The sequence below is a fragment of the Hylaeus volcanicus genome, chromosome 4 (genome assembly GCF_026283585.1).
Source record: "Hylaeus volcanicus isolate JK05 chromosome 4, UHH_iyHylVolc1.0_haploid, whole genome shotgun sequence".
NCBI classification, from domain to species: Eukaryota; Metazoa; Arthropoda; class Insecta; order Hymenoptera; family Colletidae; genus Hylaeus; species Hylaeus volcanicus.
The window spans coordinates 17,926,399-17,950,900 of NC_071979.1; the positions used below are offsets into that span (position 1 = coordinate 17,926,399).

The 24,502-nt window shown below is 39.8% G+C and overlaps 3 protein-coding genes across 7 annotated transcripts in view; 1 reads left to right on the forward strand and 2 right to left on the reverse strand.

The window, feature by feature from the left end:
• LOC128874576 (N-alpha-acetyltransferase 15, NatA auxiliary subunit) overlaps positions 1-3,101 on the reverse strand; it is a 49,601-nt gene extending 46,500 nt beyond the window's left edge. The window contains exons 1-8 of one of the 2 annotated variants that reach the window (XM_054119416.1): positions 2,757-3,101; positions 2,067-2,414; positions 1,716-1,850; positions 1,397-1,541; positions 1,064-1,321; positions 674-984; positions 296-577; positions 5-218 (exon numbers count right to left, since the gene is read on the reverse strand). In XM_054119416.1, the coding sequence (XP_053975391.1) occupies positions 5-218; positions 296-577; positions 674-984; positions 1,064-1,321; positions 1,397-1,541; positions 1,716-1,850; positions 2,067-2,414; positions 2,757-2,813 (1,750 nt within the window). In that variant the 5' untranslated portion in view covers positions 2,814-3,101. The remainder of the gene's footprint in view (positions 1-4; positions 219-295; positions 578-673; positions 985-1,063; positions 1,322-1,396; positions 1,542-1,715; positions 1,851-2,066; positions 2,415-2,756) is intronic. The other variant, XM_054119417.1, reaches the window with a different exon arrangement.
• Positions 3,102-3,792: 691 nt separating this feature from the next.
• Positions 3,793-6,137, forward strand: LOC128874600 (DNA-directed RNA polymerase III subunit RPC3). Its single transcript, XM_054119475.1, has 8 exons — positions 3,793-4,251; positions 4,324-4,442; positions 4,542-4,672; positions 4,739-4,982; positions 5,046-5,254; positions 5,341-5,494; positions 5,561-5,921; positions 5,977-6,137. The coding sequence occupies exons 1-8, from the start codon at positions 4,105-4,107 to the stop codon at positions 6,109-6,111; spliced, it is 1,500 nt and encodes a 499-aa protein (XP_053975450.1). The 5' UTR covers positions 3,793-4,104; the 3' UTR covers positions 6,112-6,137.
• Positions 6,138-8,317: 2,180 nt separating this feature from the next.
• LOC128874598 (transcription factor SOX-5) overlaps positions 8,318-24,502 on the reverse strand; it is a 223,799-nt gene continuing 207,614 nt past the window's right edge. For all 4 annotated transcript variants that reach the window (XM_054119471.1, XM_054119474.1, XM_054119473.1 and 1 more), the window contains 6 exons: positions 21,105-21,386; positions 19,504-19,879; positions 15,706-15,930; positions 15,252-15,299; positions 14,942-15,094; positions 8,318-14,008 (listed from right to left, as the gene is read on the reverse strand). In XM_054119471.1, the coding sequence (XP_053975446.1) occupies positions 13,521-14,008; positions 14,942-15,094; positions 15,252-15,299; positions 15,706-15,930; positions 19,504-19,879; positions 21,105-21,386 (1,572 nt within the window). In that variant the 3' untranslated portion in view covers positions 8,318-13,520. The remainder of the gene's footprint in view (positions 14,009-14,941; positions 15,095-15,251; positions 15,300-15,705; positions 15,931-19,503; positions 19,880-21,104; positions 21,387-24,502) is intronic.

The window sequence follows — 24,502 nt, forward strand, 5'->3', positions numbered from 1 at the left end:
TTACCGGTGTCGATTTCTTGCGTCTGTGTTGGATCGGGTAAGGGATCGTCGTGCAGTCGCAAATATACTTCTATTGCACATTTCGCTGCTTTGAAATAAAATGGGTGAGCCCGAAGCACGTCCTCTAACCTTAAAAGACCCACGTAAGATCGCAAAGTCATCTTTCTCATACAGTAGGTATGAAAGTCGAATTGATCTTCTATGATTTCAGAAAAATGCTGTAACCGATAGAACGCGTTTATGAGCGCGTTACAGTGCGTTAGTAATCTTAGCAATTATACGTTACGCAACTCACCCTATCAACCTCGTGACATTTTTTTAACGCTTCTCCGTATTTCCCGAGGCGCTTGTAAGCATTGGCTGCTTCCGTTTGAATCCACATACACTGCATTTCGTTTAGATTCTCCATCGCTAAAACGCCTTCTCTTGTAAACTTTTCACACGTCTCTTCTGCTTCCTTGATAAGATTTGCGCGTAACATGTACTTGGCACATTTAGAATTAATATATCGATCCGCAGTATCTAAGCCTTGTGCTTCGTCCAACCACTTATAAGCTTCTTGAACATTACCAGCATGCTGGTAAGAATAAATGTACACGTAAAAATATTTGCATCCAAAAATGATTTCTATAGTTGACACAAACTATCGTAAATAACATCGAACAGATCTAACCTTATAAATGCGACCTTTGGTAACAAAAAGTTCTATAAGCGTAGGAGTATGTTCTATGGCAGCATCGATTTCGTGCAGTGCTTTTTCCGTAAGTCCAAGATGATCATAATGTTGTGCTAAATAGTAATAAGTCCACAGTAACGCGGAAGCCGGTTCTCGTGGATTATCTTTCTCTTCGTCGCTAAAATGCCCATGAGCTTTCAATGCCTCCTTGTATTGCAAAACCAAAGACAGTATAACGAAAGCTTTGTTCTGATCGGTATACAGAGAACGAAGATTTACGAACAGAGGTGGCACACCTTTATGAAGGCCTGCAACGCGAATAAATTGTTAATTAACAACAGCGAGTACTTTAGCACTCTTTATAAAAATAATGTACATATATATTACCTTTTCGTAAATATCGATCAACTAATGCTTTAAATTCAGGCCCTGAAGCGTAATTTAATTGTAAGCGACGCGGCGCTAGCGCTCGAGGAAACAGTTCTTCGTATCTTTGGAGCATAGCTAACGTTTCTTCAGGTTTATCGTGTCTTTCAGCCTTTGCTAGCCTAACATAATACATTGTATTTTCAGGATTTATATTTAAAAGATCCTTATAAACCTGTACCGCTGCTGGGTATTGTTTTAATTGAAGTCTTAATTTACCTACAGTAAGAGATTGGAGATTATATATAGTATCTACTTCATTACAAACTAATTAGATAAATAAAAAAAATTTACCGTATGTTTCTTTTACAGTAACTTTATCACAAATTTGATCACTGTATTTGTCAAGGTGCTTCAGAGCTTGTTCACACTCCCCTGATTCTTGGATAACCATGTTCTGGTATAACAGCAACTCACTATGTTCGCAATCATAACAAATCTGCACATTTTATGAATATTCCTATTATATACTATCATAAATAATATTTAGCTGTAATTTATAATGTTAATATCCTTGCAAGTAACGAAACAAGGTACTGAGTTATTTGCATATTTTTTTTAAATTAAGTAAAGTTTCACATTTAAAAGAAATATATAAAATTGAGAAACATACCATAGGAGAATTTCTAAAAGTGTCTAAAATTTTGAGGGCCATTTCGTAGTCCTTTAATAAATGATATGAGATGGCGAAACCAATCCATGATGCACGCTGTGTGGGACGTAACATAAATAATTGATATCTTGTGTCCTACAACAAAATAATCACATTTTTGATTAATGATTTGAATATAATACACTATGCAACTAATGGTCACAAGTTTATTTGAATATCATTAATAATAACAAATTACATATGATCATTATTACATCACTGTTATATTTCATTAATTGCTCATTCTGATAAAGGCTGCTCTATTATACTATACAACAAATACAGACAAAACACTATTACTCAAACACTTACCTTATAACCCTCCAGATCTCTCATTTGAATTTGAAGCAATGATAAATCCCTAAGAATTTGTATATTATCCTTGTCCCATTTAAGAGCATTTCTATAACACTTAATGGCCTCATCATATTTCTTATCCGAGCGCTGTAGAAGTCCGTAAACATGCCAACAAACATGAGACTGCAAATCATTCCTGAGACCACGTCGAACATGATCGTATGCTTCTTCTTTGCGACCTAAGCAGTTCAGAGTTAGACCTTTCATTGCCAAGGTCTCCCCATGTTCGCTAAATTTAGGGTTGGATAAAATTTGCTTTGCAAACTTTATCCCATTTTTATACTGTTTGTGTTCATAACACTTCTGTAAAAAACATAGATACGTTTCACTGGATAAAGCTTTTTCATGAATACGGTGCAGTGTTTTTATTTCACGATAAGTGCAAAAAATTTCAAGCTGATACACCTATATATTTCGGTATCTAGGTAATGTATAGTCAGATAAACTGGAGTGGTCGAACGTTGCGTGCAACGTTCACGAAATCGCGGTTTCGTTCGCAATATTCGCGAAACAATCGCGATTCATGGTTGCCAGTGAAATTTTTGCAGTTTTTCGAAGAGTGCTTCATCATTAGAACATGATGAATACTCCTATTAGCCGGAGAGTGGGGTCCAAAACAGAGTATTTTGATTGCATGTTACTCACCAGAATTCGCTTAAACAAGGCATTTTCTTTGGGTGGCAAGGGATTGCTGGAGGGCATTTTTGTATAAATACAAAAATATAGGGCCTTTTCCACCCGGTAAACTTAATTTTCACCACAAAACCTCGTGGCCACAAACGAAGAAGTCGATCCTCGATCACGTGATTATATGCGACAATGCTGTTCCGGCGGAAGTTCTACATTCACGGTGCCGCACTTTTTAATATAATTTCGCAGCTTTTTGGATATTCGTTAGCAACAACGACCTACTCTTTGCGCACGCCGCCGTTTATATTCCATTCGCCAAGATACGTTCGATGATTTTACCTTTTTCGGAATTGCATGGAGTACATGTTTGCAAGTAATGATAACTAACGATATTTAAGGGGCATCCCTATGGAAACGCGAACGTTACAGGGAAAACTGAATTACTTGAATTATATGTAAGTTTGCAAAACGTCCAACAGCCTACAATGTACAAACATTGTCTGTTAACTTTGCGCAAAGTTTTCGTTTCACACGAGCTTGCAAATATGTTTTCAATGTCGCAATGAACAAAAGTCGACACTAATCATTCGTTTAGTAAGCTCCAATTTGGTGCCATTTTCAAAGCATGAACTCGATCTTCTATTATCTTTATACATTTTTACTATTTTCTTATATTCAGTATTTTGTAAAAGCTCACAAACAGAATAAATAAATGTATTAAAGAAAAACTGATAGCACCCAATCACTAAATTATAACACTGAATTTAGTGGCGCCATCGCTGGTTAAACGCCCAAGTTTGTAGTAAAAATAGTTCCCATTACTTTTTTAAGATAGCGCCACTAACTAAAGGATCGACAATTATTGATAAATTTAAATATGTAAAAGCAAATAAGTGTCTAAATAATGTATTAAAATAGATATCGTAGTGTTATGAAGAAATAAAGAATAATTGATCAAAAAAATATCGGAGGTGCCATCTTAAAGAAACAGCAGGAACTATTTTCGCTACAAACTTGGACGATCTTCTACCGATGACGCCACTATGTATTGATCTAATTTTAGAATCAAATTGGCGTGTTTTGTATATTCGCGTGTACCGTGCGGATCTCCATGTAGTAATTTAATAAATTATTACAATTCGTTTATACGTTAAAATATGTTATATAAAACTAGCAACGTGTATTTTCTTAATGTAATTTGAATGAGTACTAAAAGATTACAGTCTTTATGCGAAAGAAGTGTATTTTTGAGGTTACCATTCGTTACTCTATATGAAGTTATAAAAATAAAGTTTTATTGAATCTTTATCAAAGTGTTTTATTTATGAAATAAATTTTAAATTATTTGTGCTTAAATACGAATATGTCATTAATCTGTGGAAAATTATGTTCCTGTATTTTGTATGAACATTTCGGGCATATTGTACAAACTGTAGGGGATGATTTATTTAAATATGGTACAAAACCATACAGCTTAATTCGTCACACAACACATCTTCCTTTATCAAAAGTATGTTTGAACACATTCAATTTATGTAATTTATATTCTATTGAAGTTACATAGACATGATTTTATCTTCAGATCAAAGAAGCATTATGTGTTTTAATAAAGTATGATTTAGTCACACATCGTCAAACAGAAAGGGGAATGGAGTATTCTTTAGCTTATGAAAAGGTCCTAATGATCCTCCGTTATCCAAGGTAATATATCATTTATCTATATACCATAAATGATACCACAAATGATAACTGTACTTGTTAAATGATACTTCTAAATATTAGATATTTTCATTTTAATAGGTATATGTTCTTTGTAAAAACAGTTTGTGGAGACCAAGCTGAAATGATGTTTGAAGAAGTATTAAAACATGGATATATATCAGCTTCCGAATTAATCATAAAAACATACGGAAGAATTGAAGAATTGCCTTGTATGTAATTTGAATTTTAAAGTCAAACTAATTTTTATTAATTTAATAATTTGTTTTTATCTGTAGCTAACGTGCAGCCATCGGTAGTAGTTTTACATGAAAAATTTGAATTACTAGTTAAAAATCAGTTTCTGATGCGTAGTTTGTATTGTGAAACAACTGAAGAAATTGCTAAAGAGAAGCCTGACTTTAGAATTCCAGATCTTAATTTAGCTGCAATTACACAGCGATTAGGAGGAGATAACGTTGATGCTGGAGATAGTAAAATGTATTGGAAAGCCAATTTCGATCGTTTTAGTCAAGACCTTAGGTAAGATTTACAAATGCTTCGATAAATGTAAGACAAGTAAGGAACTTGCAATGTAATCTATAGGGATCAAATTATTGTATCAGCTATGCGCAATAGACTTGACGAAAATGCGGCAGAGTTGATGAGGCAGTTATTGTTCCTTATGTATTTACGAACAGCATCATGGGCAGATACATCCAATCCGATACCTCTTAGTGAAATAAAAGACGTAATTAGAAAGATTAATTACCCAGTTCTTACACAGTACCTAGATCAATATTTACGTCTTATCGGTAGGCATCATAGGTGTATATGTATATATAATAAAAGCTTTCATAAACAATGAAGTATACAGTATTTGATGAGCCAATTGTTCTAGAGGAAGATACTAGTCATTTTTTAAAACGAGTCGGGGACTCGGGTGGCGGTCAGTATAGCGTAAACATGATGGAAGCTTTCAAGCAATTAGCGTGGACAACTTTAGAAAATATCGTTATGGAGCGATTCGGTACCAAAGCAGCTAGAATTTTTAGGTATACTATAAATTTTCACGCCATGTAGTTACTACAGATTAATCTAGACTTTTTTCCGGTATACAGGTTAGTACGCGATAGAAAATACATCGAACAAGAACGAATCCAACAGTTAGCCATGATTCCCGCCAAGGAAGCGAAATATTTGACGTACACCTTATTACAAGAGAATTACCTGCAGGTGCAGGAGATAAAGAAACCGGGAGTATCAACAGCGCCAATGAAAACGTTCTTTTTATTTCATATTGATTTGAACATGGTAGTTCGCATGGAGGTAGAACATTGTTATCAGGCACTGTACAATACTATGCAGAGGCGGGAATACGAAGTAACTAGTAATAAGCGAATGATAGATAAACAATTACGAATGCAGACTCTTACGAGTAATTTGAAGGAACACGGCGCCACCGAAGAACAATTGGCAGAAGTGGGTATATTTATTTTAGCCAGTGACGAAATAACTACATCCGAATTGTTTACAGATCGCGGAATTGATGACACCTTCCGAGAAACAACAGTTGGAGAAAGTTCAAAATACGATTAAGAAACTCGGCGTCACAGAATTGCAGATAGACGATACTCTATTTCTGTTAACAATGTATCTACGTTATCACTGAATAAAAACATATTATTTTATATACATGTCATAAACGATATTTTGTAACCCCTGTATCAACTCTTTAACTCAATGATTTAATCGAATTGATATCCGCCATTTTGGATGGTCTCTTTTTTTTTACACAAAAGAACAAGTACAGAAGGTTTCGTTCATTTATATAGTTATTTATTTATGTATAATAATGGTTACGCTTGTAAAATACAAACAACAAAGAATACCTAACTTTCAAATTATTATAATAAATATAATCATATATCTATGTTTATAATAGTGCTGCTCTCTATGTGATACAGTGCAATTGATGTCACTATCTAGTAGGGAAAATGATCTTGGAGTACACACCTTTAAACGGTTGCATCGTTGACAGACACTTTTGCGTAATTATACATTTTGATCTATGCGATATGAAGAATGTATGTTAGTCGATTAGAAACAAATTGTTAGAGTTATGAATCACAGCCAGCTCAAGATGCCTTATGGATCAGTAAATAAGTCGAACGTCGCAAATGCTATTACAATTATCTAAAAACTTAATTCCCGTTACAGAATGTTAGGACTGTAAACATCATTTTTGGTGTGCTGATAATGTTGTATGCTTTACTTCCAAGTATGATTTTCCCTTTGTTCCTATTACATATATGCGTTTGTTACGCTCGTCTTAACACTACTGTACCGTTTACGAATACTTTATTAACCATGGATCAATTCAAAGCAGATAGCGTTAACAAGTAAAGGGTCACCGATCTTAAATATACAATATTTTGATTATACGCTATTGACACCAATTAATAACGTGTACTACGGTCAGTCGCAAGTAGTGATAAGACGATCGTGAGAATGTGATCGCATCCAAACATGCATTTGACTGATTTTATTCTCTCCCTCACTCTCTCACGCTCTCTTTCTCACACACACGTTCCTCCCATTTTCACAGTACTGGATAACTATGTACACTGCACGTACATACAAGTTTCTTCTAGAAATAACGTTGTATACCTAAAACTAAGATTGAATTTCGGTAAAGCGTTATTTTATTATATTTTTTTTTTGTTCATACCATTAACAACAACGTACATGTAAATGAAGTGATTTCTTGGAATATTGAGATTGGATGTTAGTGTTCATCTTTTTTTTTTGCTTGTTACGTTAAATATACTATTAATATTAGTTTATGTATTCGTTTTACAATTTACTATTCTTACAGTTCGCATTTGCGCTGGTTGCGTATTTTTTTTTTTTTTTTTAAGGGCCGATCAACTTACACAGCGAGTGCGTCGAGATTATCGTTTCTACAAAAGTAAGGAGAAAGGAAGGTGAGAGGGGAAACCGATGATCTACCGTTTGGATAATTACGGAGCAGCAATCCATGGAATGCAGAACTCAAATTATTATTAAAGCAAACACTGCGCAGAGTAATTTTAAACGGATGAAAAGTTCAACGAGGGAGACACGAGCCGAGCTTAACTACGTACGCGATTCATAATGCTTTCATGACTTGAGGGAAAGAAAATAAAGGAGAGGAGCAAATTGTTTTTCGAAGATTACAGAGATATGGCACAACAGGAAACGATGCGGATTTCGCTCGAAACGTTTACATCCTGGTTGAAGAAAGAATCGACTTCTTACTGTCCTAGAATGGAATTCAGTTAAATTAAATAAACAACGCGAATCAATTGCTAGAAGTTGGTTTTATTATTTAATTTTAATTTATTTAATCAACGTGTTCGGCGTTCTAGAATTGAGTACGTGTATTTGAAGATCTAATGGAGTAATGCGGACACCCTTCGAGTGGTCTTCAACAGCCGGTTGACTCGATTCTTTCCTCGACCAGACCACAACAAATTTATCGTCATTATTTCCCTCATAGGAAATGACGAATGATACCGAGCAGATGATCTTTGGAGGGTGAAACTGGCGAAAGGGAAAGTGAATAAAACAAATCGTGAGACGTTCATTTTCGCAATTTTTCAACAAAAGGTTTTCCATTTTCTAGTGTTTGAACACAACGTGAATGAATAAAAAGTGTCCGATTGCGTGTCGTTGAAATTTGAGTATTCGAGCACACGCACACGATCAGAAACTTTCGTGTCACCGTCGTCGTCGTCTGAACTGGCACGTACCACCTCTATTGCTACGTGTAATAAGGATAACCATTAAAAAAAAAAAAAGGGGGGAGAAGAGAAAAGAGAAATAATAGCACTAAATAAAATTGAAGGCGGTAGTAATAATAATAATATTAAGGCTAGTTAATAGACGTAATAATGACCATGAAAATAAGAATATGCGATCGCATTTTAACATCGTTAAACCTACGGTGTCCTCGGGGGAGGTAATTACATTATTATATGCAGCTACGCGGATACATCACAATATAGTTACACTGTACATTAATAGTATTGACATGTGGTTTTTTCCTTTTTTTTTTCTTTTTGCATCGGGCCGTTCTGATCGATGAATACCGCCGAGGCAATTGTACAAATCCATGTATATACATAAAATAAATTATTATATCAACATTAAGCTATCCTATCTGCCGACGGCCGCGGTATTTGAACCGACCGGCCCGAAACACGGGCGCAGACGCATCGAGGATACTGGCTCTTTTTATAAAATTATATTAGGTACCTTGTATAGAATTGCACTGATTACAATATAAATAACAAATAAAAAAAAGAAATAAGAACGGTGAAAAAAGGAGAGACGCAAAAGTTATCGTGTTTCACGTCGAGCCAACTTCCGCCGCGACCCGGAACCGGATGGGCCATGCGCACACACTGTCCTCTGGCCCTCCGGCCCGCGAAAACGTTATTTGGCACATAAATATTATCACATCGAGCTCCCAATCTTTGCTGTCCGGTTTTTCGATACGTTCCTCGAACCACGAGACGTTACATGCGTTTAGCTACCGCGAGCTACGAAATTATTGACACTGATAAAAAGAATTTTTCTATTTTTCGACGAAAACATCGAAGGTTTAAATTCGAGATTGATGAAAGCATGAGACAGTGACAATATGTTTTATAATTACGAGAGAAACTGTTAATAATTCCGTATGATTCTTTTACGTTTTAAAATTAATGACACGAAAACTTGAATTACGTACAGTTGTTCCTCGCTATAAGGCGAAATATTGGGTATTGGTATGGGAAACACAAAGAGTGCTTGATAATCGAACTTCAAAGTAGTGCTGCATGATAGAGCATGTTTTCTTCGTTTTCGATGTTTTCGATTATCGGTGCCAATAATTTAGCGACTCGCTGTATCGCTATTACGATCGGTACTCGCCCCTCCCCCCCTTTTTTCAGCACCGAGCCAACACGGTAAACAAAGTTAGCTTCGACCCCTCTCCGGGTAGAGTGCGAACGCAACTCGGAAAAATGTGGAAAAAACGTAACAGCGTGTTCCAGACATCGAAAACAAACATAACGTCTCATTAGAATTTCATCGTTTCGTTCGCACGTCGTTTCAATAAATAACGCTAATTCCCCGCCGTAATTTTATACAGTAACATTGTACTAAAAACTGACGTCGCGCGTGCCCTTATACAACTCTTCCCGTTCCCCTAACACTCTTTCCCTACGGTTTATTTCTTTGCATTCTGTTTCTCTTTTGAATATTCTCTTCGTCGTGTTTCATCCATCGCCCGCGTACACCTAGAAGGAATATTCGCGAAGCGATCCCACTCCCCCTTTTTGACCAAACTTTGTAAGTTACTAACATGGTCGAAAATGGGGATATTTGCATTTTTTAATTTTTTTTTCGTTCTATAAACCTGCGAAGTTTCAAGAAAATTGGGGAGTGATACTTTGCGGATGTTCCTTGTTAGAATCGTTTGAACCGAGTGTACACAAGCCGTCTCGATTAGTGATGGGGCCAATCTAATGACATACTCGTTAATATTTATAGGTATCAATTCAAAGCTATCGAAATAAGCAGTCATTAGGATTGGTAAAACGTAAATGTGCGATATTTCTTATGTATCGTGTATCGAATTGTATATTCGAACATCAAGGATCATTGAGACTTCAACAAGACAACGGCGACGTTGATATAGTATCACAGTTGGATATTGCTAGAATAAATTTGTGTAAATGTTTATTAAGATAATCATTCGAATAAAATTGTTTCGTTCCAAATCATTCATCCGAGTAACAAAGGACAAAGACGAACGAATAAATATTTATTCTTTATTATGTTTGCGATGTGTGTATGTATATGTATGTGATATGCGCGGAATGTGTGTGTTGTACGTGTGGTAGTCGTGAGATTTTTGTGGTGTTATGATATCCGTATGCGTATAAAAACTGATATATATATATATATATATATTGTAAATATGTAAACTATGCAGTCTCCTAGTAGAATGAAGAAATGAGAGCTACTGGACTGGCGGAACAGTCACCTAAGAATGAGCAGCAAACTGAGGAGGAGCGACAAGGGAAGACATCTTTATTATCAGCCAGTTGGCATTGGCCGTAACACCATTGGCTTGTTTGATTTCTCATGGGAATTGTAAACAGTTATAAAACTTGATGTAATCGATACGTATCGATACGACGATCGCGTGTCTCAAAAAATCTCAAACTGTTGGTAATCGTTCCTTCGACGATTTGATACAAGAGGATCGTTATCTAATATCAATGTATCGATAGCATCCAAACACACCTCGGCCCCATCACTAATCCCGAGTATCTCAACTCTGTCTCGGCTATGGTCAGAGCGAACTCAATGTCGAGCCACTAAAGACCACTTCTCCAATTGCGAATCGAATCGTATCGTATCAACCTCTACCGTATAGTCGAGGGAACAAATATTGCGATCTTCTTCGGACAGTTTCGATAGGTCTATAAACCGATACCTTTTATTAGGTACAAACAAATGGGTCTCTTGGGTACACAGGGCAGAGATGGGCAAGAATTATTATATTAGGAATTCCGATGAAAAATAATCAGATGTCAGGTTTGACAAAATAAAGGCTTACCTGAATAATTTTTCAATCGAAAAATTATTCCAAGAAAATTGTGTCCATCTTTGCACGATGACCTACTGTTTACTACTCGCAGCATCGGAACACCCAAGTCTTAGTGCCCCAAAAGGCATTCCTCCAATTTATTCCTGAAATTGTTGGCACCCTGCAGTCAAGGTTGCTACCATCTTGGCACCCAGCAGGTTTCACGAGGTGATTACATTTTGTTCCGGCGACTATAAACTCGTGAAAAAATGGGATACATGAAACGATAGGGACAACCACTCGGTGGCATCTAGTGGCCCGTTGACTTCGATCCGATTGTAACCGTCGTTACGATTAGGGTGAATAAATTAATGTCGAAAATACTATAAGTACTATTAAGTGATTTAGATCGAACGAACGTGGTTACCTTGACGTGCAGGTGAATCGCTCGACAGCGACACCACCTGTCTCCTCTCGCTCTCTGTCCACCGGTCCTCGTGCGAATACCGGATATAGTGATTGCGTGTATACGGAAAAAGGACCGTCCGTCGTGCGGGACGCTGGATTGGACGATCTAAGGACTCACTCATGCTGTCCATTCTGCATCGCACGAGAGTCGATAAAGGCCTGATAGAGGTGGTCGAAAGTATCGCCTTATAGTCGAGGAGCAGTCCACCAGGTGCACGAGTTCCGATATAGCAGAGTTGGATAGTGGTTACTTTGCAATTTTTACGATGATCATTAAACATTGTTAGATTAATAGGTAAATATATATACTACGTTCGTAGAGTTCAAATCAATAATTTGTGTTATTTTGGAGCTAACCGTTACTTGTTGGCACGTTGACCCTGGCCTTTGTGTGGATCAGAACAGGTGGGATTCAAGATGCTCGTAGTTATTACATATCCAGAACGTGTGACCTCTATCTCTGCTTATGGGAAGAGTGAACGTGTTAATAATGGATTTCATTTCACACTGTCTCGACCAAACTCTCGCGTCAGGGAAAGTCGATAGCATGAATGAGCCTCGACGCGCGTGCTTCTCGCGCGCACACGCGGTGTACGCGCGCGGGATTCCCCGAGATGCGATTGAACGGATCAGCGTTTTTCTTTTTTTTTCTGCTTTTTCACTCACTCTCTTTCTCTCTCTCTTTTTCTCGTTCATCTTCGATTCTCATCATCGACACGCCCGACCGGAATGGCGTATCGCTGGACACACACATACACACTAGAAGGAATAGGAACAAGACTTTTTTGGCCGCGCACCGTATCTCGCACGCACGTGCATACAATTACGTGTCACGATCGTCTCTCGATCGAACGTGTTTCGATCGAGCATCGGCGGGAGACTCCAATCGAATCGATCCTTCCGCGCGCGCACGTGACACACATGGCAGTCTTACGAAAAATCAGGTATGTGTATATATATAATGTGTGTATATATATATTTTATTTATTTATTTATTTATTTATGTATAATCCTATACTCGTGTTGCTTCCTGCTCCGTTCGAACAACAACCGCGCGTAGGGTTGTGCCTGATGTCCACTGAAGCCCTCCGCCCCCAGGAGTCTCTGCCAAGAGATAGACACAGAAATCTGGTGGACACGGAATCGTGAACAAGGGTTCGCTGACACGGACGGTATCCGAGAGCACAGGAGTGACGGGGCAGCTTTCAGAGCAAAGGATCTTCCGCTTGCTCGTGTGAAAGAGCCCTCGTTCTCGGCACCGAGTCCCTACGAGTAAAACTCAAGTGGACACCAGGTATCGGAACGTTACCTAACCACGCGACATCAGACCTTATCGTTCAGCGGATCGCGCCGCCTTGGTCGCGGTTTTGATTACACAGAAGAACAGAATACACCGTGTGTCCCTGCCCGGCTGGAAACGCCTCCGCCACCGTCCCGCCGCCGCTTCTTCCTTTTCTCTCGCGACAGCAAGCGGGATAATCGTCGACTCCGTTATCCTCCCGGTAATCTCACGTTCGCCGGTGTCCCGTGAAACTTCAGCCTCGGATAACGCCATAGGGTGGTCGGCCTAACGCACCAACACACTCGTCCCATGGCGCGACGCGAGGACGCCTAGAGCGGAATCCATCTGTGGTACGCGTTAGGCGATACGACGGCGGATCCAGGATGGAGGACCGCTCCGATTCGCGTCGTACGATGGCACAGAAATAAATCGTTATATCACAACCTCTCGAGCGAGGCTTCGAAGCGCTCGGTACGACTCCGAGATGAACGTTCTTCCTCGACGCGAGTCTTCGCGTTCAGCACGTAGGAAACGCGGCCGCGCGCCTCGTTTTTCGTTCTCGCCACTCGCGTTCCCGAGCATTTTCTAAGCTCGAGGACCTCGAGGACGCCTCCAGTTACCAGAACAACTCGTGGCCGAGTCGAGACGTTGACGCTGCTGAGGATGATGCTCCGGGTGGCCATGGCGGCTGACCCGGAGCCGCGGTTCAATCCTCGTCGTGATGCCGCGGACTGGCGTCGTAGCCACCGATGGAACCAGAGTTTTCTGGAGAGAAGTTCATCATGTCAGACGGCGACAGGCTATCCTGGGGATAGTAGAAGGATGGATGGTCCGAGCTGGGCCCTGCTCCACCTCCGTTCAACATCGTCGCAGGCGGGGAGACGGATGGACGGCCGGACGGGCCCGCGGATCCTGGATGGTGTTGTCCGCTTATGTCGGAGCCGACCGGCGACAGGAAACCCATCTCCGGGCCGCTGTCGCGACACCAGAGCTGCCTCATTTCCTGTCGTCGTTGTCGCATCAGCGACTTGTACTCGGAGATGCGCATCTTCTTCCCGTCCACGATGCACGTTCGCTTCGGTCGCGGCCTGTACCTGTAGTCCGGGTGCTTCTCCATGTGCAGCTTCGACAGCCGCGACTGCTCCTCGTAATAGGGCTGCTTTTCGGAGTTCGACATCGCCTTCCACCGAGCACCTGCAAGAAATTACGCGATAGGTCAATTTCGAGGAAGTTGGAGTCCAAAGTAGAGGCTTCTTTGGGAATTAGTTCTGAAGAAACGACTTTTGCTTCTAAGAATGCTAAGATATTCGCGTGTATCTTAAAACCTAAGAAAATAAGTAGTAGCCATGTATACCCTCGATCATAAATATGTGGACACTTACTACCCTCAAGGAATAATTAACACGTTCCGTGCCGTGTGGGGCGCGTACGCACCACGCTAAACTTTCCGTTCATGACATTAAGTATTATGTTTGTTAAATTAATACCTAGAAAAATTAATTTATTGCTATGTTGTGTTATTCATCTTAAACTGTGCACCTTGTACTTGATAATTACAATTTTGTAAAACAAAACAATACAATTGTAAAGCGTGGGGCGTAACGTCCTACGTTAAGAGAATTTGATTTCTATCTTATATTTTCAAAATATATACTTTTTAAGCTTATTAACTAACTATATTACTATTATTACTTCGGATACAATGAAGAAATTAATAGTACCAAAGTTTGGTAAAAAAAATTTTAACATTATCTAGTTACCTCTATACTTTTTTTTTTTAATCATTACTACTATGATATTAAAAAACAAAACTATTAATAAAATATATTCGCTAATGCAGCATAAACATATCGAAACATAAATGATATAATTGGTATTAATAGATTCGCAACTTTTATTAGATATTTATTTCTATTAAGGAAGTGTCCGCATACTTTTGAGTAGGGATGTATGTATCGTGTATTACCGTACAATCAAGTTGTCTCTAAGGAATCACCAATATGGTAAATAATTTTGTGGATAACAAAGTTACAGAAATTTACATAGAATGTTTCTTAAATAGAACACTGGTACTTAACGAATGAACTAGTTCTTCGACTGTCAAAAATATTTGTATATCTTGCTCACCGAGTATTTTCGATATGTTCGAGTTGTGCATATCCGGGCAGGCCTTCAATATTTTCCTACGCTCGTCCTTGGCCCACACCATGAACGCGTTCATAGGCCGCTTGATATGTGGCTTGTTCTCGCTCTCCCTTTTCTGCTGTCTCACCATTTTCGCTAAACACGAACAGAGAGGAAACCAGTCAGATACACCGTGCCGTCGGCGACGCTCCTCGTGAGAAGCGAATCCGATTTCCGGCGAGCATCGGCCAACGCTCGCTCAACAAAAGCGTAACGTCAGCCCGACTTGGATTCAGCCGAAAGACGTGCTTACCTTTTTCCGTTATGTCTTCCGGTACCTTGTAACCTTGCTCCCGCCACACTGTAATTTCAGAATATCGTCGTTCGTTAGAAATTTTCGCATACACATTTCCACATACGCGGTGGAGACATATCACGAGCAAGGTTTCCTCGATTGCTAAGCGGTCCTAGATCATTCCAAGAATTTTCAGTACCGTTTACCTGCGACAACTTACCAACCCTGTGGTATCGCACAGGACCTCTTTTAACTAACTCGAGTAGATCGCTACATTTATTCCGCCAAGTATAGAGATAATCGAGGCCACAATCGGAACGCGTGGCGGTTCGAACTAAACCTCACTCGTTAAATAGTTTATATAGCGAACTGGTCGAGAAGAAGGTCTCCTTCGAGTTTACAGTTAACTCGAGGCGACTGGAACGACCAACCACCGCCGTGGGACAATGAGAATAAAGATAATCGCATTTACTGTGAGGCGTCGAGAGATAGTCTTGTTCCTCTTGTGTAGCCTCCTCCCGGGAGCCAGAATGCTTGATCGGTCGTTGAGTCTGAGGCGACGGCGGCATCGCACTTGCGCTCTGCGGCAGACCGTAAATCCCGTGCATGGCGAAGTGCTTCTCCACGGCGGCCACCGCCGCGGCGGCCGCGGATCCTCCAGGTCCCCCAGATTCCTCCTTGGACATCACCTTGCCCACTGCAACAACGAATGCACGAGATTACAGACGCTGATAAACACTTGCAGCTAGTATAAACTATGTCGATATCTGATTACAACTATCAGAACTTTCACAGTATGAAGAAACAGGCAACATCCATCACGACATTCGAGGTTCTGATGCTACGATATAATCTACAAATAATTCAAAACAGATCGAGTCAGTGGAGACTCGAGAAGATTAACCCCTTAAGCGACTGTAGACATTTTGCGAAAGTATGTGTAAAAGGCGGGGAAACCCCAACAACGGTGGTGGCAATAACTCTTGCCCACTTTTCTTGGCCATTGCCTTAGTGTTCAAACGTGAGAGAAATAAGAAAATCACGGGAAAAAACTAACGCGTCCCGAACAGGCCATGTCATAATGATGCACCTCGATATGTGGTCGGTAATAGCCAGGACAATAAAACTTTTCCGGCTCATCGAGCTTGGCGGACACAGTCAGTCCTAGCCTCGACACCTAAACGAAGAGGTCAACTGCGATTTTTGTATGTCCTTTACACGTTTAATTCAAAATTACATCTAGTTCCATATTCACTTGACTCTCTTCTTTATCCTTATCACGCCACTCAACCTGACTACACTATTAATTTAACCTCGAACGGCTTGGGACCAAAATGCGATGTTTACATTTGGCCTGAACAATACACAACCGGCCAGGTTCATGATAATCAGTTTTGGCCTGAATATCCGACCATGAGTCTCACAAGTGGTTAGGGCTTAAGGGGTTAAACCGACTTTCTACGAACAAGACATTACGATAAAGACAATAGTTAAGTTGATAGTGTAAGTTCTACCGTTCAAGCCAGTAGTTAACATTTTTTAAGCGGTCCTCTAGTTTGCCACCATATATTGCGAGAAGTCCCAAGTTAACGAGTTTCGTCGATGCACTTATAGCAACGCAGGATGCTATAATTTCCAATAATCGAGAACACTCGATGCAAGGGTTTTGAATTCCTATCGGGTAAATCGGTGTCCAATTTGCGATCAATAAGCTGATCACAATTTACCCAAGGCTCTCTGCTTTTGTGACCAACGAGCCATTTCGGGCGACAGGGAACGCCGAAGGCCAACGAAAAATACAATCAATGGCCCATAGAATACTCGCGACGAGATATCTGAAACGAACGGTTAATTATCTTCGACTATGCGCGCCTTCGGGCCGATTGTTCGATCCGTTTTTTCCTTTCTTTGTCAGAGAACCCGTTCCCTTTCGCGTCCGCGTTTTTTGCCCCTGACTTATAAACGCGCAATCAACGACGCGTAACGCGATTTCAAGATATGAGGCTGGTGCGCTCCGCGGATCGTCGAAAAAACAAGTCCAGCGGAATCCCTCGGCTGTCATTGTAATATCAGAGCTGGCGTTCGCGTGATCATCCGTAGCGTGTCCTCCTGATCGCCTGCACAGTGGCGCGAGACGATGCCATGTTACTTTATGAGCTTGCTCGTTTGCCAAGGGCAGCAATGAAACGTTCGAGAAGACGAGCTGCTTGGGATATCTGAGAGACAAATTTCGAGTCAGTGGTGTTGAGATGAGTTTTTGGAAAATAGAGATCTGGAGAATTATTCTTGTGGAGGAATCTTGGATGTTTTGATAAGTCTCGAATGGATTATGAGTCTCGGTTGACTTGGTGTTGAATGTCTTGATGAGTACTGAAAGTCTTGAAAGGATGGATGTTGAATGTGTCCCCGAGTTTCGAATTCCTTCATAAGTTTTGAAAGTCACGATGAGTCTCGAATGTGTCTAGTCTTGAAAGTCTCGATGAGTCACAAATGTTAAGTAACGAATATATGGACGAGTCATGTTGTTCTTCCATAAATAGTTCGAACCAATATTTTTGTTCAAACGGTCTCCCCGCTATTCGAATTCCAACAACGTTGAGAGTCGAATCGAGGGAAAATCAATTCTCGTTGTTTCGAGGACGTGGCTACTTCCGCTGAACAGAACTACGGGGTCTCGTGCTGTTTTATCGACGTGTAAATAGTCGTTCCTGAATCGCGGTGAAAACTGTTTATATTACAATCAATTTAACGGGAGAGTTTAATCGTTTCGCGCCAAGTTGAATCACCCCGTGCCTAGCGAACCATTGCAAACGACTTCGGTGATTTCCAGACCTCGTTGCTTTTACCACCTGTTTCGTGACACGTTCGCTCCACGAGAAACCGATTTATCGGATATCTGTTTGGATCACTGAACCCGGATCTTCTGGAATGTTTATCGTCAGCACCATCGATATCTCGTCGATAATTTTCATAGATTTTTTTTAATATGTATAATGGCTTGACAAACATATTATTTTGCCATGTAAGCACACGTTTTTAATCACGCAGTTATTTACTCGACTGAAGAAATACTTATACAAAGTTTCGTTTTGCGATAAAGGTAGTATCGAAGAGTATAAGTTACTATTAAGTAACATCGTCGTTGAATAAATTTCTGTGTAGTCTCCCCATACTGTTTAGAATTGTAATGAAAATAAAACACTGTGTTATTTAAATTGCGATTACAAATTGTAATTACCGAATACATTGTAACTGAATCGGATTAACGTCACGAATAAATCACTGAATATCGTTTTTATTTCTCATCTGTTATTCTAATTCAATTTTGTCCATACTCGATTCTCAATATGTATTCCTTCCTCTTTTGAATACAACTTTGTTAAGTCCACTCTGAAATTGTAGCCGAGACACGACTGAATTTAGAAAGAACGCAGAGTATTAATATATTTTTTCAAACCTTTTTAGACCAAGCTCATTTCATTTCTGTTCTATTTGATAAAAACGTTGCCTTGGTAATACAATTCAATCCAGCACTTCTGCATAAAACATATCTTCACATAACAAGAAAGATCGCCGAGGGTAGGTAAAATTCAAAAGCATTCATAAAATGCATATCAACATAAATTAAAAGTAAAATTCATAAAACTGACATCGCTATTTAAGGGGTTAGGTCTAGTCAGGATTTTCATTAAATCGACTTTTTTTTGCATTTTCTTGAAGTATGATATCTTGAAAATATTCTCTGCAAATTTCAAGTTAATCCGATGAATAGTTTTCAAAATACTCTAACATTACTAAAGGCAATGATCCTGTATGTTCGTACCAGCGCGCTGAAAAGCAAGTCACAAAAAAAATAGAAGATCTCCATTAAAAACTACAAGAATCCTGGATGTTCGTACCAGCGCGCTGAAAAGCAAATAGAAGTCACGCTTCTTGTAATCCAGATTTTCCCTCCTTACCTTCTAATATTATGAAACTCAAGCCAATTTATTGGATTGATTTTAGACGAACCAGTAAAAAGTTACGATGGTCACCATAAAGCGCTACATGTGGAACAGGTTACAAAAAATATGGCAATAACTTTGTTAACAATAAATATTTCGTTTTAAAATTGTTGTCGAATAAAGTTAAAACATAGTATAATAATTTAGTATTATTTGTTTGATAAAATATATTAAACTACTGTAAACAAAAATTATTCAAAATACTCATTTTTTCACGCGGCTGACTAGACCTAATCTCTTGATCTACCATCTTTCTATTTACTTACTTGGCGAGGAGAGGCTGCTGAGGTGCGGGGGGAGGCCAGCGTAGGGAAGCGTCGTCAAGTAATTCCGTGGCATTGGTAGTCCAGGCGGAAAGAGTTTAGGCGCAGTCGCGGCCAGAGGTTGCTCCTGATGACCGCTGCTTCCGGCCCCTGTCGAGTGGGAGTCGCTCCCAGGCGACGAAGAGGACGCCGTGGCCCCCGAAGAAGAGGACTTGGGCTTGGTGAGGTTCAATGGTGCGTCGATGTCCTGAAGGGGGGCCGCGGTGGGCGCCACTGCCGAGGAGATCGGCGTCGGGGACGCTTCCTTCTCCATCTGTGTGGTCATCTGCGCCAGATGCGCCGTCGCCCAGCTCGGACCCTCTCGATGGCTGCTGATCATCTGTAACGTGGTTGTCGTGCACGTGTATTTTTCGGTACCAGTGCCTCGACACGCTCGTTATTTTCGAGCGGCCGAGAATTACGCTCGCGACAAATCGCTATCAAAACCGTCCCGCCTGGGGAGTTACATGCTCATCATAGTTATTTTGGGGATCTGCTGGTCAGATCATGTCCACTAGTCTTTGCTTTTCTATTTCGATTAGATTAGTAGTAGCGTATGGCGTGATTAGGTACTTGAGCAGGAATACGTGACGTACTTTTCATTGTAAGATTAATTGTTAGGTGTACAGGGCGTCGTGGGGATTATTTTAGACTCATTGTTTAATTTCAAAGAGGATGGAGAGTATATTGTTGAAAGATTTCGAATCTTTAGGCTTTCCTTGGAGATTTTTAGACTGAGTAACACCTTGACTCTCGTATACCTCAAACTATGTAATAAATATATTACATATGTATGTATGTATACAGGGTGTTTTCTACTTTTCCGCCAAGATTGCAAGAGTATGGTCTACGAGTGAAAACAAGAAAAAAATGTTATATGAAGTTTGTTTATAAACGCTTTGTTACGATATTATAACCAAATATTGAATGTAGCCTGAATAGGTGCCGAACAGCAGATTTAAAGTTGAACAATACGGAAGGTTGATTGTGTTTACTTTTTCTGTACTTACGAGATATTTCTAGTTTCCTGACTATTCATTTTAGCCACAGTAGTTGTCTTTCAGTTATCGTGTGAAGTATTGTGTAAGATAGTATATAAAAATCCCAAGAGTATTTTCAAATGCAGAATATGCCAATATTATGTTTGTTTATGGTTTATCTGGAGGAAACGCTGTATCTGTCGTATAAGAATACTAGGATATGTTTCCTGCAAAAAGAGTACCACATCGTTCAGTATTCATTAACACATATTTAAACGTACGTAGAACAGGTTCAGTTCGTCCTACATGAATTCCATATTTGCCTATAATAACGTAACAAAGCGTTTATAAGCAAACTTTATGTAAAATTTTTGTTTTCACTTATAGATCATGCTCCTACAATCTTCCCGAAAAGAAACACCCTGTATATTGAACATGGTACAAGGGTTTATGGACCAGCGATGGTTTAAATCCATTTTTTCTGTTACTAATAAATTCCTTGGAGAAGAACTGTCGATTCAAAGTATCTATCCACGTGACTCGAAGATTGATTTCAAGGAGAGGGGTTTGCTGCGGTTTACGTACATTGGCGATCGAATTGATATGTTTGTTGGTGGTGGCTGTCGACGTGGCCGACGGTGGCGGCATTGGCGATTGCACGGCCACCCCTCGGAGCTGTTCGAGAAACGGCAAGAACATCAAGGATTGTGGCCCCGACATGCTCAGCTGGCTCTTTGTCATCTGAGCCTGCAGCTCCTGGATGTTGTGCTGCATGATGTGCTCTTGCTGCCGCTTCAGGTGCTCTGTTTGCAGTCGCTGTATCTCGATTTGCTTCTGCGAGTCCACGGTCATGTGCGCAGGATACGTCTGCAAAATCATAAACGGGCGGTCAGGTACAGTTTCGTAAGAGCGGAAATACAATAAAAATATAACAGATTGCAGGTGCCTAATTACACAAAAATTGGTTCACTTGTAACTTAAAAATAAACTTTCCTTTAACGAGAACCAAAATTTGATCCTTGCTGGCGGATTCCCTGAATCACACGCGACCACCTAATTTTTTATCGTGGTTACTTCTTTCCTTCCGTTTAATTGAGATATAAAATCACGCTCGGAGTCTCATACGCCAGCTGAATTTTATTATATTATTTACCACCTCGAACGGAATTAATCCTTTCAGAGGATGAAGACACGCAACGAGCGAAAGGCTCGGCGTAATTACTGTTTACTTTCCAGCCAAATAATAGTAATAAATAGAGTTTCATGAATACCAATCCCAGGAACCTGTTTCGAGCAATGGCTTCCAAGAAAGTGTAATAAAAGGTGAATGAACACGGATATTAACTTTAATTGTCGGTTTTAGCGCGTCGAACGGAAGCCGTTTCAGCGTGGAAAGTGAGACACAAAAACGAATGTAATTGCTATACAGTGATAACGCCGGAGTCGAAGAACTCTCTTCGGCTTATAGCTCGTCCTAAATCACTCTCTGAACCATGGAATAACCGTAGGAGTGACGACTCGATTGGACCACTTTCGACATTCTCTTAAATTGTATGTCCCACTTTGAGTCTGCATGCGAAGGAATAAAATGGAAATGTCCTCAATTTGTTTGTCGATCATCCTTTCGAAAAATCTCTGACCATTTCACATTTTTGCTAACATTTGAAAAATGTTAAATACACAATAATAATATCTAATAACTCATCCATAAAAGATTTTTTAAATATTCTTATTTTTAGTAAATTTCTTCCACAAAAGATTTTGTGTATCAATTGCCGAATATTTTTAATGGAATCGTTGCGCATTCGACGGTCTTATGCAATACAGATACATAGTGCGGAACGACGCGTGTTACCCGTAGTTATGATCATTTCAGCGCGATTCGCGTGTTTGCGCATACTAATTCCCTTGTTAGCAATGTACCTACGCTCCGACGATAATCGTTCGAACCGGTACAACAAAATGGAATAAAACATGGCGTTTGTACGAATGATTTGCATTCAATGCGCGTGAAAATGTATTGTATCCTAATCAGACGCGTTGTTTACGAATCTTAGTACAAATTACTTATTATGTAAGAATAATAGCGCGGAGGCATGCGAACGAGGCGGATCTATTCCATCGATTTGACGTAAAACGTTTGGAAACGCAAACTAATTGCGCGAGCACGCCATCGGTATTCGGATTTCATTAGAAACCCATCGAGGATTCTCCATCATAAGTTTGTGGCAATACTCTTCGTGGTAATACTGACAACAAAAGAATAATACTACATACAATCCATTGTCTCATTTGGTTCTTAAGGGGGGAAATAGTTTAGGCTCGAAGAGGCCGAAAAGAAAAATTACAAGTTCAAAAAGAGGGATATGAGGAAAAAAAGGATTGCTATAACTGGAATCGTCGATTAACCAGTAAGTAGTTAAAACTGTGCCTTTCAGAATGTAAAGAAACAGTTACGTCTGATGGTGACCTTTGATGGGTGGCAGCTTCCATATTTTCTGAAGAAATACTTCAAGAAAATCACAATATTTATTAGAATATATGTATAAAAAATTCTCAAAGTTTCGACAATTTATTAATTATATTCCATTCTTGAGAAAAAAATTCATACATATCGCTAGAAGAATGTAGTCCTAAACCTATCTCCCCTCTTAATGATGTAATTTATAATTAGTTTCGTTCGCAGAATTTGGATGCTCTATTTTTGTTCCCAGTGAGATTTTTTATCGAGTCTACATCTCTACAAATATTTTCAGTGTCAATCTGAAGCCTCTGTAAGCGTGAGGTCCCAAAGCAAGCGACCTAACGGACCCAACGCTCATGTCACTCGACGATTATGATGTCAAGGTGTGCACGCTGACCCTTACTACCGAAAATTAGGCCGCTGGTCCACGCCCCTCCTGGCGGAAGGGTGAAGGTGGCGTGTTTGGATGCTGTGAATGCCACCGATGGAATTTCTTTTCCAGTGGCGTCCATTAGTTACTGGCGCATGGTCGGGCGCTATTAATTCAAGGGGACAGGTTTTCAACGCTTCCCGACTCCCGTGAATAGCGTAACAATTCAACATGGCTAATATCATTGTATTTTCCGGCGACCTGGCCGCGGTCCAGATACGCTTGAAGTTTAAAGTCTATTTTAGACGATAAGGAAGACGTTTATTCATCCAGCTTGGCCACCGGCTGAAACGTCACGCACACGCACAATTATTGAACGCGCGCGTGTTCCCTTCCTCTCATCTGCTCTGGGCATTTCCACGCGCGATTATTAATTCCCGATGCTCGATCCTCGATCGCGACGCGTGATTTAACGTCTGCACGTGGTTTCCTCTAATAATGGATTCCGATGAAAAAGAAAACGAGAAACTGGAGGGCAACTTGCTCGATGTTTCCCATTATTTAACCTTTGTGTTAATACTTTAATACCCAAAAAGTTTACACTTGCTTGATAACCGGGGTACACGGGTACCCCGAACGTCCTATTGTGGCATATCAAATAATGCAATGATAACTTCTCGTCTATACTGTCACAAATCTTTTTATTTTTATTTCTTAGAACATATCAAGTACTGTTTTAAAGAGTTTAAGTAAAATAATTGTTGGAAGCTATATTATAATTCTATGTCAACCACCCATACCATTTGCAAATATGCGTGCTGTTCGTAACTCTCTACAAAGTGTTTTCTTCTAGAAACGAAAACGATTATTCTAGAACGTACAAGGTTCTCGAGAAGTGTATTTTACGATTCCTAGAATAAAAAGGCTTTATATGCCCGACTTCAAAGCTATGAGTGGTAGAACGACAATAGACAATAGCAGGAGTGACAATAAGCAGACGCGTACCTTTCGGTAAGTGGTTTCCAGATGTTGGACAATGTAGTGAAAACACGCAAGGAAAAGGACAGGCCAAAAGGAAAACCAGAAATGATCGAATTTTATAATAAAACGAAATCTGGTGTAGATGTAATGGACCAAATCCTAGGACGA